Source organism: Carlito syrichta, unplaced genomic scaffold (genome assembly GCF_000164805.1).
Source record: "Carlito syrichta isolate Samal-C Ts95f unplaced genomic scaffold, Tarsius_syrichta-2.0.1 Scaffold304000, whole genome shotgun sequence".
Taxonomy (NCBI): Eukaryota; Metazoa; Chordata; class Mammalia; order Primates; family Tarsiidae; genus Carlito; species Carlito syrichta.
In genome coordinates this window covers 46,179-61,139 of record NW_007248096.1, presented here as the reverse complement: position 1 = coordinate 61,139, position 14,961 = coordinate 46,179, and the positions used below count along the sequence as shown (strand labels likewise).

Below are 14,961 nucleotides of genomic sequence, written 5' to 3'. Positions count from 1 at the left end.
TTATTATATTGTAGTCTGAGAAGATGCATGGCAGTATTGCAGTCTTATGAAATTTGTTTATGTTTGATTTATGGCTGAGGATGTTGTCAATCTGGGAGTATGTTTCATATGATGAGTAGAATGTATATTCTGTGGTTGTTGGGTGGAATGTTCTGTAGCTGTCTATTAAGTCCATATGGTCAAGTGTCAAGTTGAGGTTCCAGATTTCCTTGTTGATTTTTTGCCTTGATAATCTATCTAGGGTTGTTAGTGGGGTGTTTAAGTCCCCAGCTATTTTAGTGTAAGAATCAATATCTATTTTTTGTTTACTTAGTAGCTGCTTTGTAAAAGCTGGTGCTCCTTTGTTGGGTGCATATATGTTTAGGATGGATAGTTCTTATTCATGAATTGATCCTTTAATGCTTATGTAGTGTCCTTCTGTATGTTTTAAATTTTGGATAGCTTAAATGTTGTTTTGTCTGATAATAAGATCACAGCTCCTGCCTTTTATTGCGTACCTTTTGCCTGAAAATGTGTTTTCCATCCTCTAACTTTGAATCTGTGAATGTCCTTTGTTGAGATGTGTTTCCTGGAGACAGCATATTGTTGGGTTGTGTTTCGTTTGTTGTTTGTTTTTAATCCAATTTGCCATTCTATGTCTTTTCAGTTGTGCATCTAGTCCATTCACATTCAGGCTGATTATTGAGATGTGAGAGTTTATCCCAGTCATGAGGCTCTTCTAAAGTGTTGTTGTTTGTTGGTTGGTTGGTTTTCTTTTGATTTGGGGGTTGATAATTTTGTGTGTTTTCAGTTTTGCCATCACGATGCCTGCAGTTTTGATTGTTTTTCTGCATTCTTGAGAAGTGCGTGGTTGATCTTTTTCTTTCTTTCTTTTGTGCTTAATACCTTCTTAAGCATCTCTAGTAGAGCTGGTCTGGCAGCAGCATAAACTCTCAGGGATTGAATGTCTGGGAAGATTTTTAATTCTCCATCACTGATGAAGTTAGCAGAGTAGGAAATTCTTGGTTGGGTGTGTTTATCTTGGAGAACTTTGAAGATTGAACGCCAGTCTCTTCAGGCCTGTAGTGTTTCTGTATATAAGTCTGCTGCTATTCTAATTGGTCTTCTACAATAGGTAGTCTGGCCTCTCTTCCTGCCTTAAAGAATTTTTCTTTTATGCCTACTTTGTGTAAGCAAATTACTTGTCTCTAGGAGTTGATCTTCTCATTTGATGCCTTTCAGGGCTTCTCTGTATCTCTTGTGTTTGGAAGGTCACATCTCTAAGGAAATGCAGGAAGTTTTCTTGGATGACCTCATGGCATATTTGTTCTAGGGTGCTTTCATTCTCTTTTTCTGCTTCGGGGATACCGATCAGGCATAAGTTTGGCCTCTTGGTATTATTGCACATATCTCAAAGACTTTGTTCCATCTCTTTAAGTTTCCTTTCTGTGTTTTTAACAGATTGGGTTAGTTCCATATTTTGGTCTGCTCCAAGATTCTTTCTTCTGCTTGATTAACTTTGCTTTCCATGCTTATCAGTTTATTTATTTCATTGACTATATTCTTTATGGGTTGTATCTCTGTAATTAATTATTTTGTGTTTCATTTTCCTTTCTTGGTTTTTATTCATCTTTTCTAACCATTCGTTTGTCTCTCTATTTGGGCCTGAGAACAGTCTGTCTGGGCACTCTTCATTGTTTGAGTTCTGAAATCTGTATTCTTCAGCACCATCTTTCTAGGGGTCTCTGGGTTACCTGTGTTTTTTCATTTATTTCTCTTCATTTGTGGTGGATTTTTCTTTTCTCTTTACTTCCATTGTTCAGCAAGAGGGGGAAATAGTTTTTATTTCTGTTTGCTTCACCCCCTAGTCTTCCTTTGGTAAAGCCTCTGGATTTGTTTGATTTTGAAGCTGGGTTGGGGGTGGAGAACTGTGCTGTCCTTTTGCAGCTTTGAGATTTGAATAAGGTGTGTTGGGGGGGATGCTAAGATTCAAAAGCTGCCTGCAGATTACAGTGTTAGCTGACTAGTTATGGGACACATTTCTCACAACTTCACAGTCTGTCCATGCAATGGGAACATATATATATATATATTCTGGATACAAAATAGCATAAGGGAAAGGAACCCCACTCATCCACTGTGGGCTCAATTCTTCAAATTCTTCATCTCTCGTTGCAGCCATAGAGCTGTAAATGTTCTAGTTAGGGGGATGGGGCTGTTCAGTCTCCTTGTCAGGTCTGTCCCTCTAGGGATACTGCACCCAGGGTATTCTTTCTGAGTTGACAGTGTTTGCCCTCAGAGAGGTGCTGAATTCACCCCTCAGTCTCAGGGAGTAGCTCTGCTGTTCAAGTGGACAGGCCAGAGCCTGTCTCTGCCCATGTACTACCAGGACCAAGGTGGTGGGGACATCTCTACATCTTGTCTTCCACTGGGACTCAGCAGCTATTTCCTCCGATGTATTTTCTCCACGGTCCCTGCTGCCAATGTCTGATCTGGTGCTGAAGACTGGTGGTGGTGGGCTGCACCAGCAGTGGCTGTTTTTCGCCTTGTTCTTCCAGGTAGGGTTGCAGAGGTGCTGTCTACCTCTGGGTCATGGATCTTGCTGGGATCTGAGTAGCCATGTGGGGCGGTTGCCTCAGCGGGAAAGCTCAGGCCATCTGTTTCCACATCCCCACTCAGTCAAGACACTCGCATACCCACTTGTCAACACACTTGAATGCATTTTTGTCCCTATGCACACTCATTTATACAGACTCATACTCTGACTGACTCTGTCGCCATCTTGGAATCTGTCTTCTGTCGTCACTTTTTATAAATAGTCTCTCTATGTTTGAAAATAGTTCTGTATATTTCCATTGGAGCAGTTATGTTAATCCCCTGAATGTGTGTGTGTGTGTATTTATACTGATTTTTTAAATGTTCTATTACTGAGAGGCATATCTTAGAATCTCCTACTATGATTGTGGATTTGTCTATAATTCCCTTAGATTTTTGTTCAATTTTTGCTTCATCTATGTTGAAACAGTTAAAAATAACGTCTCTTTCAAGTGCTCTGCTTCAGCTCACCACTCAACATATGCAAAAAGGTATATCATCAGTTTAAAGAAGCCCTTAGCCTCCCTTTTCTTCTTCTGTGTGGTTTTTATTTCGTAAATTCCCTCTTAGGGTTCAAACTGATTTTGGGGTGGGAACAGCAGTGCCAGTTCACCATCTAGGCAGGAGAATCATTGGTTTTCTAAAAGTTGAGAAGTAAAAAATAATATATGAATTTTTGAATATTTTAAACAATGGTTCAGGAAAAAAACGGTTTTTCATTTACTATATGTATAATTCCAGAGTCTAAATGTTGATATATAAAAACCTGAGAATATGAGGTAGATTTTTTTTTTAAATTTATAATATCACCCTATCACTTAAAAGGATCCCTCTTGTGTTTCATTTTGCTTTAGGTAATGTAGCAATTCAGGAAAAAGTTAAAATATATAGACTCTGTACTCAGAAACTTACAAGCTAGTGCAAGAGGCTAAGAATTGTAAAATAATTAGAAAGTAATAGTCATCTAGTGTTATCAGTAGTTAAGTATTACACAGTAGAATGCTTCATCAGAGTTCAGAAGAAGGAGATCAATTGGGGTTAAAGTCCTCAGAAATGGCCTCATTTAAGATGAAAACTGACACTAAAACTCTGGATGAGATCTTGATGGCCTGAAAGAGGACGAAATCCTTTTAAGATAGAAGGAACATGATAGACTTTACTTTATATGATTGAAATTTCCAAAATACACTTATTAGTTATAGAGTATCCCCATTTTTATATGATGTTGGGACCTTTTTGTAAGATATTTTCTTGAATCTGTGTTTTGTTTGTTTGTTGGTTTTGTTTTTTTGAGTAGGAGTCTCACTCTGTAGCCCGGGCTGGAGTGCAGTAGCACGCCTATGGCCCCTGCAACCTCATCCTGCTGGGCTCAGGTGATTGTTCCATCTCAGCCTTCCAAGTAGCTGGAACCACAGGCATGTGCCACCACACCTAGCTAATTTTTATTTATTTATTGTAGAGATGGTCTTGCCGTGTTGCCCAGGCTGGTCTTGAACCTGTAGACTCAGGCAATCCTCTCACCTCCATCTTCCTAAGTGCTGGGATTACAAGCATGAGCCACTGCACCCAGCCTATAAAATACTTTCTAACGTTACACATTTGAAAACTAAGCATTTTATTTGGCAACTCAACTTACTTAGAATATATAATAGAGGCATCTCAAAAGATGTTTCTCAGTCATACCTTGAACCTTTAGTTGTGGATGATTCTACATAGATGAATAGATTGTAATATTAATAGTTAATGCTGTGTTCTGAGTGTTTTAAGTTTAAGTTATCTAATTATCACAATTTGGAAGATAGATATTATTCTCACTTTTTTAGGTGAAGAAAATTAAGACACAAAATGGTGAAGCAAACTTACCCAAAATAATTAGTAAGTATAGAGGCAGGATTCAAACTCAGGCAGCCTGGCTCCAGAATTCATATTTTCCATCTAAAATATTATTGGTGTAATTTGTATGATATAGTTCCAATTTATGAACCTTGCAACAAAAAAATATAGACTTTTTGTAGTATCTATTGGTTGGCTTATATTTTTGAAATATGTGTAATTTTTTTTTAAGACGAAACTGGAAATTCAGAAGGCCCTTGCAGAAGATTCCACTGTGTATGAGTATGACAGTATTTATGATGAAATGCAAAAGAAAAAGGAGGAAAGTAATCCTAAATTGCTTCTGGGAAAAGATCGAAAGGTTTGTAGCTGAAATACAAATTTTCTTTGACTTCGACTTGTATCTTAATTTTACTTTAACATGAGGATGATCTGAGAAAAAGCTTTTAGATATTTGAAATGTGAAGAGCCCCTAGTTCCAGATATTATAAATTTGATATAGAATTCTAGTGGCAAGTGAATTATCTAACAGTTTTAAAATTTTAGTTTTTTGCTTTGAAGCTTTTGCAAATAATTTTTTAAAATTTTTCCTTAGAAATTTTATATGCCAAATTTGTACTGCACCTGCCCTGTTCATGCTTATTTATGGTATTTATCATCTCTGTCTATTGTTTTCTAATCTAACTGGTTATTGAATCATCTGCCTACACACATTATAGTCATGTTTTCCATTTGAAGAAAATTTGGGAGAGGAAAAATTGAGATAAGTTCAAATTTTATTTCTGTAGCTTTGTTCTTTGATAGCAGAGACTGATTTTTAAGGATGTTTGCATCTTATTGTATCTACTAGTGGAGTGATGGTGTAAAGTTATAGTAAAGCTTCTATTTTAAATAATCATTTCTAGAAATGTGAAAAACAACAGGAACTTTCCTGATTCATTTATTTTTTTGAATTAAGAGAATACCAGAAAAAAGGGTGAAAAAAACACTGAGAAAATTTTTTATTTAGAGATTTTAAAAAGTAAAATAGCATTATAAATAATTTCTATCTCTGCTATGCCCACATGTTTATTGAAAGCAATGTCAGTGTTAATCTTGCTATTAAATGTATGTTGTATTTTGGGAAAAAGACAGTCATATTCAGGCTAATCATTTCTACCTTAGTGAATTCATGACAAAAAATTATAACATTAACAATTATTTTTTACTCTTTCCTAAATTATTTTTTTCCGTAGCCCAAGTATATTCACAACTTACTAAAAGCAGTTGAGATTAGAAAAAAGGAACAAGAAAAGAGAATGGAAAAGAAAATACAGAGAGAAAGAGAAATGGAAAAGGGAGAATTTGATGATAAAGAAGCATTTGTGACATCTGCATACAGGAAAAAACTACAAGAAAGAGCTGAAGAAGAGGAAAGAGAAAAGAGGGCTGCTGCACTTGAAGGTAAAATGGAAGAGGGGAGAGGTAGATGGAACCAGAGCAACAGAATCTCTGCCCTGTGATCAACTGTTCAGCTGTTAGCTAAACTCTGGGTTATAATGGTGTGATCATAATTTACATATAAGAATTTTAAGATACACGCTATATAGTAGTATAAAACCAGGGGAAATTTTAACTGAAACTGAAAACACTGAACTCTTCAATAACTATTATTTCTAGTAGACTTTTTATCTTAGTTCTCATTTTATTGCTTAAAAATATAATCATTATAAGTCGTTGCCTTAGAACATGATTTCAAATATAAAGCCATTTATTACAAGGTATTACAAGGTATACACCATTTATTACAAGGTTATTACAAGGTATAACACCATAACATTTCTCAAAAAACATAAATGTAACTAAATCCTAATTATGTTTTCTGGGATGAGAAAATATGGAGTCACACCACTCAAGGAGCATCAACTGGGCAATTAGAAGAATAATAACATTAATTGAAGAAAGAATAAAGATGTGCAGGGGTTAAAGAACATCTTGTGCTTTACTTTAGTGCTTTCTACTCATGATCATTTCTCAAAATCTAAATAGAATATATCCTTATAAATAATGTAATTGGCAAGTACTCATCAAATTTCAAATAGAAGAAAACCAAATCTGTAATATTCTGTGGAATCATGTCCTGTGTGTTCATCTAGAGCACTAGCCAGCAAACATTCTGTAAAGGACCATATAGTATTTCAGGCTTTTTGAACTTGTAATATCTGATGCAGTATTCAGCTCTGTATTTGTAGTACAGAAGCCCATGTGCACATTACATAAACTGTGTTCTAATACAAATGTATTTACACAAACAGGCAGCAGGCCAAATTTATCCTGCAGGCTGTCATTTGCCAACTCCTGATCTTGAGATAGCTTACATACTGTGTGTTATATACTCTACGCCTGTAAAAATGAAATGGTATTGTACCCAGTTGAATATATTGTCATTTTTGCTTTCCCTCTCATAGCACGTTTGGATGTAACCAAGCAGAAAGATCTCAGTGGATTTTATAGGCACCTACTAAATCAAGCAGTTGGTGAAGAGGAAGTACCTAAATGTAGCTTTCGTGAAGCCAGGTGAGAAGTGGCATATGTAATATTTAGAAGAAAGGCACTGTTCATAGTCTGTGATTGTGGGGTCATTTTAACCCTCTGTAAGATGGAATATTACAGCATTGCATGTTACGTTGTCAGCTGACCTGACCTAGTTGAATATCTGACTAGGAATTTGAAGTTTCTTAATGTAAAAACCTATGGATTTGTAGATTTAGTTCAAGATTATTTTTAGTCTGTGGTTCACAAAAATTGTTAGTTTACACCAAAACAGTCTCAGTGGTTGAGTTCAATATTGTAAAACCAAAGACTTAGACCTTTAATGTATAAAATTTCTGAATATTTAAGTGCTTTATCGGTCTTATAAGTAACCTTCAATGGGGGACAAAGCCCAATTATAGTCTTTTTAATTTTTTTTAACCAAAAGTATAGGTATCTCTCATGGCCCTGGTGCCTTAAAATTATTGCTGTGAATTGTGAAATTTGGACAGAATAAGGTGTCTACAACTTAAATCCTACTTGCATGTTCAGATAGTATATAAAAAAGGAAAGTGATTTATTTTCATAAGTAGGACCCAGCATTCATAAGATGTAAGATTCATATATCAGAGACTGGAACTGCATTGTCCAATATATAGCCACTGGTTACATATAGGTACTTAAATGAAAGTAAATAAAGGTTGAATACACTGGCTAATGCCTGTAATTCTAGCACTTTGGGAGACAGAGGTGGGAGGATTGCTTGAGACCAGGAGTTCAAGACCAGCCTGGACAACAGAGAGAGACCCCATCTCTTTAAAAAAATTTAAAAATTAGCTGGGCATGGTGGTACATGCCTGTAATTCTACCCACTCGAGAGGCAGAGGTAGATGGATCACTTGACTTCAGTAGTTTGAGACTGCAGGGAGCTGTGATCACAGTTTGTCCTAAACCTGTGTGTAAGCAAATTTTTGTGAAACAGAAACTTTCTTATTAGAAGATCTGAGTCTGTGTTGCTGGGGAAGCAGGGAGAGGTTGGAAAATGCAATTAAGGGTGAAGAGAGGGAATTAAGTATGTTCCTCACTTCTCCCCACACTACAAGGTTTGATCACAATTTTTAAAAAAATTTTTATTATTTTTTCTATTATTTTATTTTTTTGAGGCAGAGTCTCACTCTGTTGCTCAGATTGAAGTGCAGTTGCATGCTCACAGCTTCTGCAGCCTCAACCTGCTGTGCTCAGGCGATCCTTCCGCTTCAGCCTTCCAAGTAGCTGGAACTACAGGTGCATGCCATCACACCCAGCTAATTTTATTTATTAATTGTAAGGGTGAGGTCTCACCAAGTTACCCAGGCTGGTCTTGAACCTCTGGGCTCAGGCAATTCTCTTACCTCTACCTCACAAAGTGCTGAGATTACAGGCATGAGCCACCACACCCAGCTTGATTACAAAATTGAGAAGTGTGAACCTTAAAAAGTATATTTGAACATTCAGGTTTTGAATGGAAATTAAAATAATTATGTCTTTCTTATTAGAGTTTCATCTGGAATACTTAGGAGGCCAGCCATCAACTCCATAATGTCATTTACATAGTTGTACTTCTTAGAGTCTAATTGAATTCCTGAGTATTAGTCCTTTAGCCAAGATAGTTCTGCAGAAATTCCTAGGGATCCAAAGTTTTTATGCTATTAGTGTGATTATTAAGAGTGAATGGCCTGGCTCGGTGGCTCAGCCTGTAATCCCGCGCCTTCGGGAGGCTGGGGTGAGTGGATTGCCAGAGCCCGCAGGTTCGAGACCCACCTGGGCTACTTGGCAAGACCTCATCTCCACAATAAATCAAAAAATCAGCCGGGCGTGGTAGTGTGGGCCTGTAATTCCGGCTACTCGGAAGGCTGGGGCGGAAGGATCGCTGGAGCCCAGCAGGTCGAGGCTGTGGTGGCCAGGAGCGGCCACTGCACTCCAGTCTGGGTGACAGAGTGAGACTCCAACTGAAAAAAAAAAAAAAATGAATGTGTGAATAATGTAAAAAGGAAAAACTTATCAGCTAGAAAAATGTAAATGATATAAATGACTTTAATGTTGTTGATTCTAATAGCTGGTGAGATTCACATATTTCTATTTTGTTGTGTTAGGTGCAAAGGGGTATATCAGGACAGCTTTTTAATCATGAGAGAGATTAACTGATATTTAGAATTAGATTTGCTACTATTTTACTTTAAAAATATTATCTCCGTGTATTTTAAGGACTATTTCTATTTTTTTGAAAGAAAGAAAACACTGGGCACAGTGGCTCATACTTGTAATCCCAGCACTTTGAGAGGCAGAGGAGAGAGGATTGCCCTGAGCCCAAGGGTTCAAGACCAGCCTGGGCAACTTGACAAGATCTTGTTTCTACATTAAATCAAAAAATTAGCTGGGCAGGCGGCATGCTACTTGGAAGGCTGAGGCAGAAGGATCACCTGAACCCAGCAGGTCAAAGCTGCAGTGAACCATGATAGTGCCACTGCACTCCAGCCTGAGCAACAGAGTGAGACTCTCACTCCTAAATCAACTAATCAGTCAGTCCAACAAAGAGTCACAACTTGGACTTCATGTTATGAAAGTAGAACCTCAATCCAGAACCTGTCTTACTTTTACCAATTATTCTTTGTCTAGTTTTAGCAAGAAAATAAAGACTTGTACAGACCCTTGCTTGAAAGTTCTAGTAGTCCAATAGAGAAGAGCTAATTTTTCCTGCTTCACGTCTACAAATACTGAAAATATTCTGAATGGTTTCAAAATACTAGTTTGCATAGGCATTAGCACCTGTTTGCACTTAATCAAACAGTACATATAATTTGTTGTATTAACTTAAGTATTGAGAAAAATTATATGAACACTTCACTTGCTTACCACACTTGATATTGTGGCATTTTGTGTTTTAAAGGTCTGAGATAAAGGAAGAGAAAACACGGGGTTACTCCGATGAAGTAAATTCAGAGAACAGAATATCACATGAGAAATGCATTCTCCAGACTGGTGTGAAAGAAGAGGAAAACCCAGATGCGGACAGTGACTTTGATGCTAAGAGCAGTGAGGATGATGAAATGGAAGAACCTAAAGTGAACTGCAGAAGGGCAAAGGTCACAGAGACCTCAGGGAATGACTCCAGGCACCACAGGAATCAAAGTCACTCACAGTCATCTAGTGAAGAAAGAGGACATGGTGCCAGACACCACAAAAAAGGTTCCAAGTCACGAGGACATGAGAAAAGGGAAGATCAACACCAAGAGAGGCATTCAAGAGATCAGGAGGATCATTACACTGACCGTGACTACCAGAAAGAAAAGGATTCTTATAGGCACAGGGATGCCATTCATAGAGATTCCCACTGGAAGAGGCATGAACAAGACGATAAACTGAGGGCAAGGGACCAAAGAGAAAGAAATGACAGAGAATGGAAAAGGGAGAAAGACAGGGAGAAATATTGTCCAAGGGAACAAGAAAGAGAAAGAGAACGAAATGATCATGACCGACACAGTGAGAAAGAGAAGGAAGAGAAAAGCAAAGAAAAGGAAGAACATATGAAAGTAAGGAAGGAAAGATATGAAAATAATGATAAATACAGAGATAGGGAAAAACGAGAATTAAGTGTTCAATCTTCAGAAAGAAATCGAGATAGAAAGGAAAGCAGCCCAAATTCTAGGGCAAAGGATAAATTTCTTGACCAAGAAAGATCCAGCAAAATGAGAAACATGGAAAAGGACAAAGAAAGAAACCAAGAGAAACCCTCTAGTTCTGAAACGTCACTGGGAGCAAAACACAGACTCACAGAGGAAAGGCAAGAAAAGGTTAAAGAACAAGATAAAGAACAAGAGCGACCACCTGAGGCAGTGAGCAAGTTTGCAAAGCGGAACAGCAAAGAAACAGTAATGTCAGCTAGAGACAGGTACTTGGCCAGGCAAATGGCGCGGGTTAATGCAAAGACCTATATTGAGAAAGAAGATGATTGATGGCTGCCCCAATAAAAAGATCTGTGGAAGCACAAAAAATTGTAACTTCTGAAACCTGCTGTATAAAACCATTAAAAGAGTATGTTAACATGGCTGGAACAGTATTTTTAAATATATTTTCAAAATTTTAGGTTTAAATCAAAAGTCAGTCCTTATATCTTGAATGTTAGGCTAAATTTATTTATAACATGTACTTATTGATACCACATTCTTTGTTGGATTCAAGAACCATAAGACTGGGCTAAGTCTCTGTAGTTAATGGGGAAAATTAGCTCCATGATGATTAAAAAATAAACTCTTAATAATGTTTTGTTGCAGGAGCTATTTTGTTTCTTAAATACTGTATTTCAGATAAAATATGTGGACAATAAAATAGAGAATACTGTTATACTTTATGTTCTGAAATTTGTATTAAAATGTAAAATGTGGATCATTTATGAAAATAACTTACAGCATAGTTGGCTTAAGTGAAAATAGAATGAAAATAAAATGCTTATACATTTTATTCATGCTTTTGTTTTCAGAGTTATTTCACTCATTTATGCTACGATTCATCTGTCACTTTTAGTAAAAATCACTTTTTTCTGTAATTCTGAGATCTTGACAAATTAGTAAATTAGTTATATATATAAATCACTTTAAGCTAAGGGTGAAAGTATGGAGACATTTAGCCTAAATAAAATGAGCTTAAGATTCAGGTAGCCTGTTTTTTAATATGTCTTATTTTGAGTACTCTGACAAAGTTAGTACCATTTATTACAAGTTCGATTTGTGTGTAAAAATAAAACTAGCATTTCTTTACTCCATCTTTGAAACTTAGCATTTGAAATTCTGCACTGTAAATTATTTATTTTATGGGGAAAGGATGAATGCTATGGAGAAAGTAGTTCTCCAATAGGTTTTCACATTAAGAAAATGATGTTTACATCTCTCATGATACTTTGTCAATACTTTATTATAAAGAGCTAGCCCATTTTCTTATTTTTAGAAAGATAAGCTTATTTAATAAGGCTGCTGATTGTAGATGAAGAACATTTTATTTTAAGCATCATATTTGGCATTCGTAAATCGTTTTATTATCTCTTTAAAAACCACAAAGGAAAAGTAACAAGAAAGTTAATGCCCAGATATCTGACTGACATTTAAATATCAGTTATATCCTAATACTTTTAATTTGATCAAGTGACAGTGGCAAACCCTAAAAAGCACTGATTAGTGTATACAGGGGAACAGCTTAATATAAGTGTGGAAAGGTAAGTTAGGGCGAGAACATGGGAGACCATGAGTGACAGACTAGAAGTCTTCAGCTTTGGTAGAAAATATGTTTCTTTGTTAGCATTGTTTTATAGTTAGAGCCATGCATTGGAAAGAATAATGTGATGATGGTGTGCAAACTAGGAGAGAGACTGGTGTCAGATCTGATAAAAGTATTTCCGTTTCCCAGTAGTTCAGAGATTTTCACAAAGCAGCTTGGATACCTTAGATAGCAGAAGCTATAGATTCATCAACTTGCTTAGTTTGACATAAATCAATGTGAGAGACGGCAAATTAAGGGTTTTCTTGTCGCTCCTTTTCCAGACATTCAAAATGTTGATTTTGCCTGCCTGGCATTCATTCCCCACTCTTCTGGTAACAGCACCTTGATTTTTCATTGGGAAAGCACCCCTTTAGTTTGGGGATTAAATGGGGGCAGAGTCACCTCCAGGAAGTGTGTGTGACTCAGGCTAGGCTGATTCTGACACAGAATTTGAAGAAAGAGGTGTTTCCCACTAACATTGCTGACTATGAAGATGAGCTCAGTCTGGAATTCGATGGGGGAGTGCCTCACAGTAGCAGAATAAAGCCCACACAAAAGAGAACAAGTGAGAGAGAGGACCAAGACCTGATGATTATTTTTGAATCTCTGGCACTAGTGCTCCCCTCAAGACTACTCTTTCTCTCTGACTTTTGGCACTGTAGATTGGTTTGGCTTGTTTCTAGGTTCCTCAGTATTTATCCATTCTACTGTTTATTTTGTGGAGTTTTTATGAATAATGTTTCTAGGGATGTTCTTGTACTTCTAGTACACATATGTTTTGGTTGAGATAATTCCTAGGAATGGAATTGCTGATCCATTTGGCATATACACGATACTTTAGTACATAACTAGCAATCAGTTTTCTAAAACAGCTATGTACTAAAATACACTTCCTCCATCAGTGTATGGGAGTTCTAGTTGCTCCACATTTTCTTATACTTGGTATTTGTCTTCTGTCTGTCTTTTAATTTTAGCTATTCTGGTAGGTGTGATAGTATCTCATGGTTTTATTTTGTGGTTCCCTGATGGCTATCCTACATATTTACTAACTTTTGGATATCTCATTTTTAAGTGGTTTCTCTCTTTTGCCTTCCCCCTACACCTTTTTAAAATTATTGAGGGGAATCATCTGCCTTTTTTCTTATTAACTTGAACAGTTTATATTTTCTGAGTTTAAGTTGAATGTCTTTGCAACTTCTCTATGGCTTTACCTTTTTACTCTCATGATGAATAGATACTTTCTAATTTTTATAAAGTTAATTAAGATTAAATAAAATGGAAATTGCAGTTCCTTAGTTATACTAGACATATTTTAAGCACTCAGTAACCACGTGGTGCTGCTGGATCCCACAAAGACTACAGATTTAGAGAGCATTTCTATTGCAGAAGACTATACTGGACACCACTCTTGTAGAAGCATTGTCTTTTTTTTCACATTTAGATCTGTAGTGCACCTAGAATTAATTTTTGTGTATAGTGCATGATAAGCATTATTAATAATGTTTTGTATATGGTATAAGATAGGGTTTAAGCTTTTTTTTTCATGTGGATGTCAAGTAGACTCAGCGGTGAATGAAAATTTGTTTACGTTTAAACCACAATGGATACCATTAAACATCCACAAGGATGGCAAAAAATTCTAAGAGTCTTATGTTAATGAGGATGTGGAGCAACAGTAATTTTTGTGTACTACTAGTGTTAGGTGAACTGATAGAACCTTTTTTGGAAAACAGTTCGGTTTTACCAAGTAACATTGACACTGCATGTTTCCTATAACTCAAGTGTTCCACAGATGAACCAGGAATATATTTTTTTGACTGTGTCATTTTTTTCATTCTTATTGTTTTATTATAAAGATGTGAGGTACAATTCAGGGTTAGGTATACAAACGATTATGCAGGTGCCCTTGTTGATAAGATGTGCCCCTCCCTCCTGTAGCAGTTTCCTCTACTGCCAATCCCACCCCCCTTCCCTGAGTTTCCCACTACTCCCAATTCCTTTCTTATAGTATTATAATTGTTCAAGGTCCACTTATGAGTGAGAATATATGGTACTCTGTACTTTGTTTCTGTGATAGATTACTGAGTATGATAGACTCTAAATCCATCCAAGTTGCTGCAAAGTCCATATGTTTGTCCTTTATGGCTGCATAATATTCCATTGTGTATATGTACCACATTTTAAAAATGCAGTCCAGCTTCGATGGGTAGCATGATTGGTTCCATGTTTTTGCTATTGTGAATAGAGCTGCAACAATCATATGGGTGCAAGTGTCTTTTCTGCAGAATGATTTGAGTTCCTCTGGGTATATTCCCAATAGAGAAATTGCTGGGTCATTCAATTTCTAGTTCTTTCAGAAATTGCCACACTGTCTTCCAAAGAGGTTGCACTCGTTTGCAGTGTAGAAGATTGCTTTTTCTCCACATCCTCGCCAGCATCTGTTGTTGTTTTATTAATAATGGTCATTCTTACTGGGGTTAGGTGGTGTCTCTGTGTGATTTTTGATTTGCATTTCTCTGATGGTGAGTGAGGCTGAGCACTTTTTCATGTGTCTGTTGGCTACCCGTATATCTTCTTTTGAGAAGTGTCTATTCATGTATTTTGCCTACTTTTTAATGGGGCTGTTTTTTGTTTTTATTTTTTCCTTTCGGCGCATTTGAGTTCCTTGTAGATCCTAGCTGTTAGGCCTTTGTCAGATATATGGTTGGCAAATTTTTTCCCTGCTCACCTGATGGTTCCTTTTGCTTTGCAGAA

At 36.7% G+C, this 14,961-nt stretch overlaps 1 protein-coding gene across 3 annotated transcripts in view; it reads left to right on the top strand.

Moving 5' to 3' along the window:
- Positions 1-11,415, top strand: part of NSRP1 (nuclear speckle splicing regulatory protein 1) — a 61,615-nt gene extending 50,200 nt beyond the window's left edge. For 2 of the 3 annotated variants that reach the window (XM_008059333.2, XM_021713044.1), the window contains 4 exons: positions 4,640-4,768; positions 5,643-5,850; positions 6,855-6,963; positions 9,845-11,187. In XM_008059333.2, coding sequence (XP_008057524.1) covers positions 4,640-4,768; positions 5,643-5,850; positions 6,855-6,963; positions 9,845-10,910 — 1,512 coding nt within the window. In that variant the 3' untranslated portion in view covers positions 10,911-11,187. Of the gene's footprint in view, positions 1-4,639; positions 4,769-5,642; positions 5,851-6,854; positions 6,964-9,844 lie in introns of all 3 variants that reach the window. The other variant, XM_021713043.1, reaches the window with a different exon arrangement.
- Positions 11,416-14,961: the final 3,546 nt, after the last annotated feature.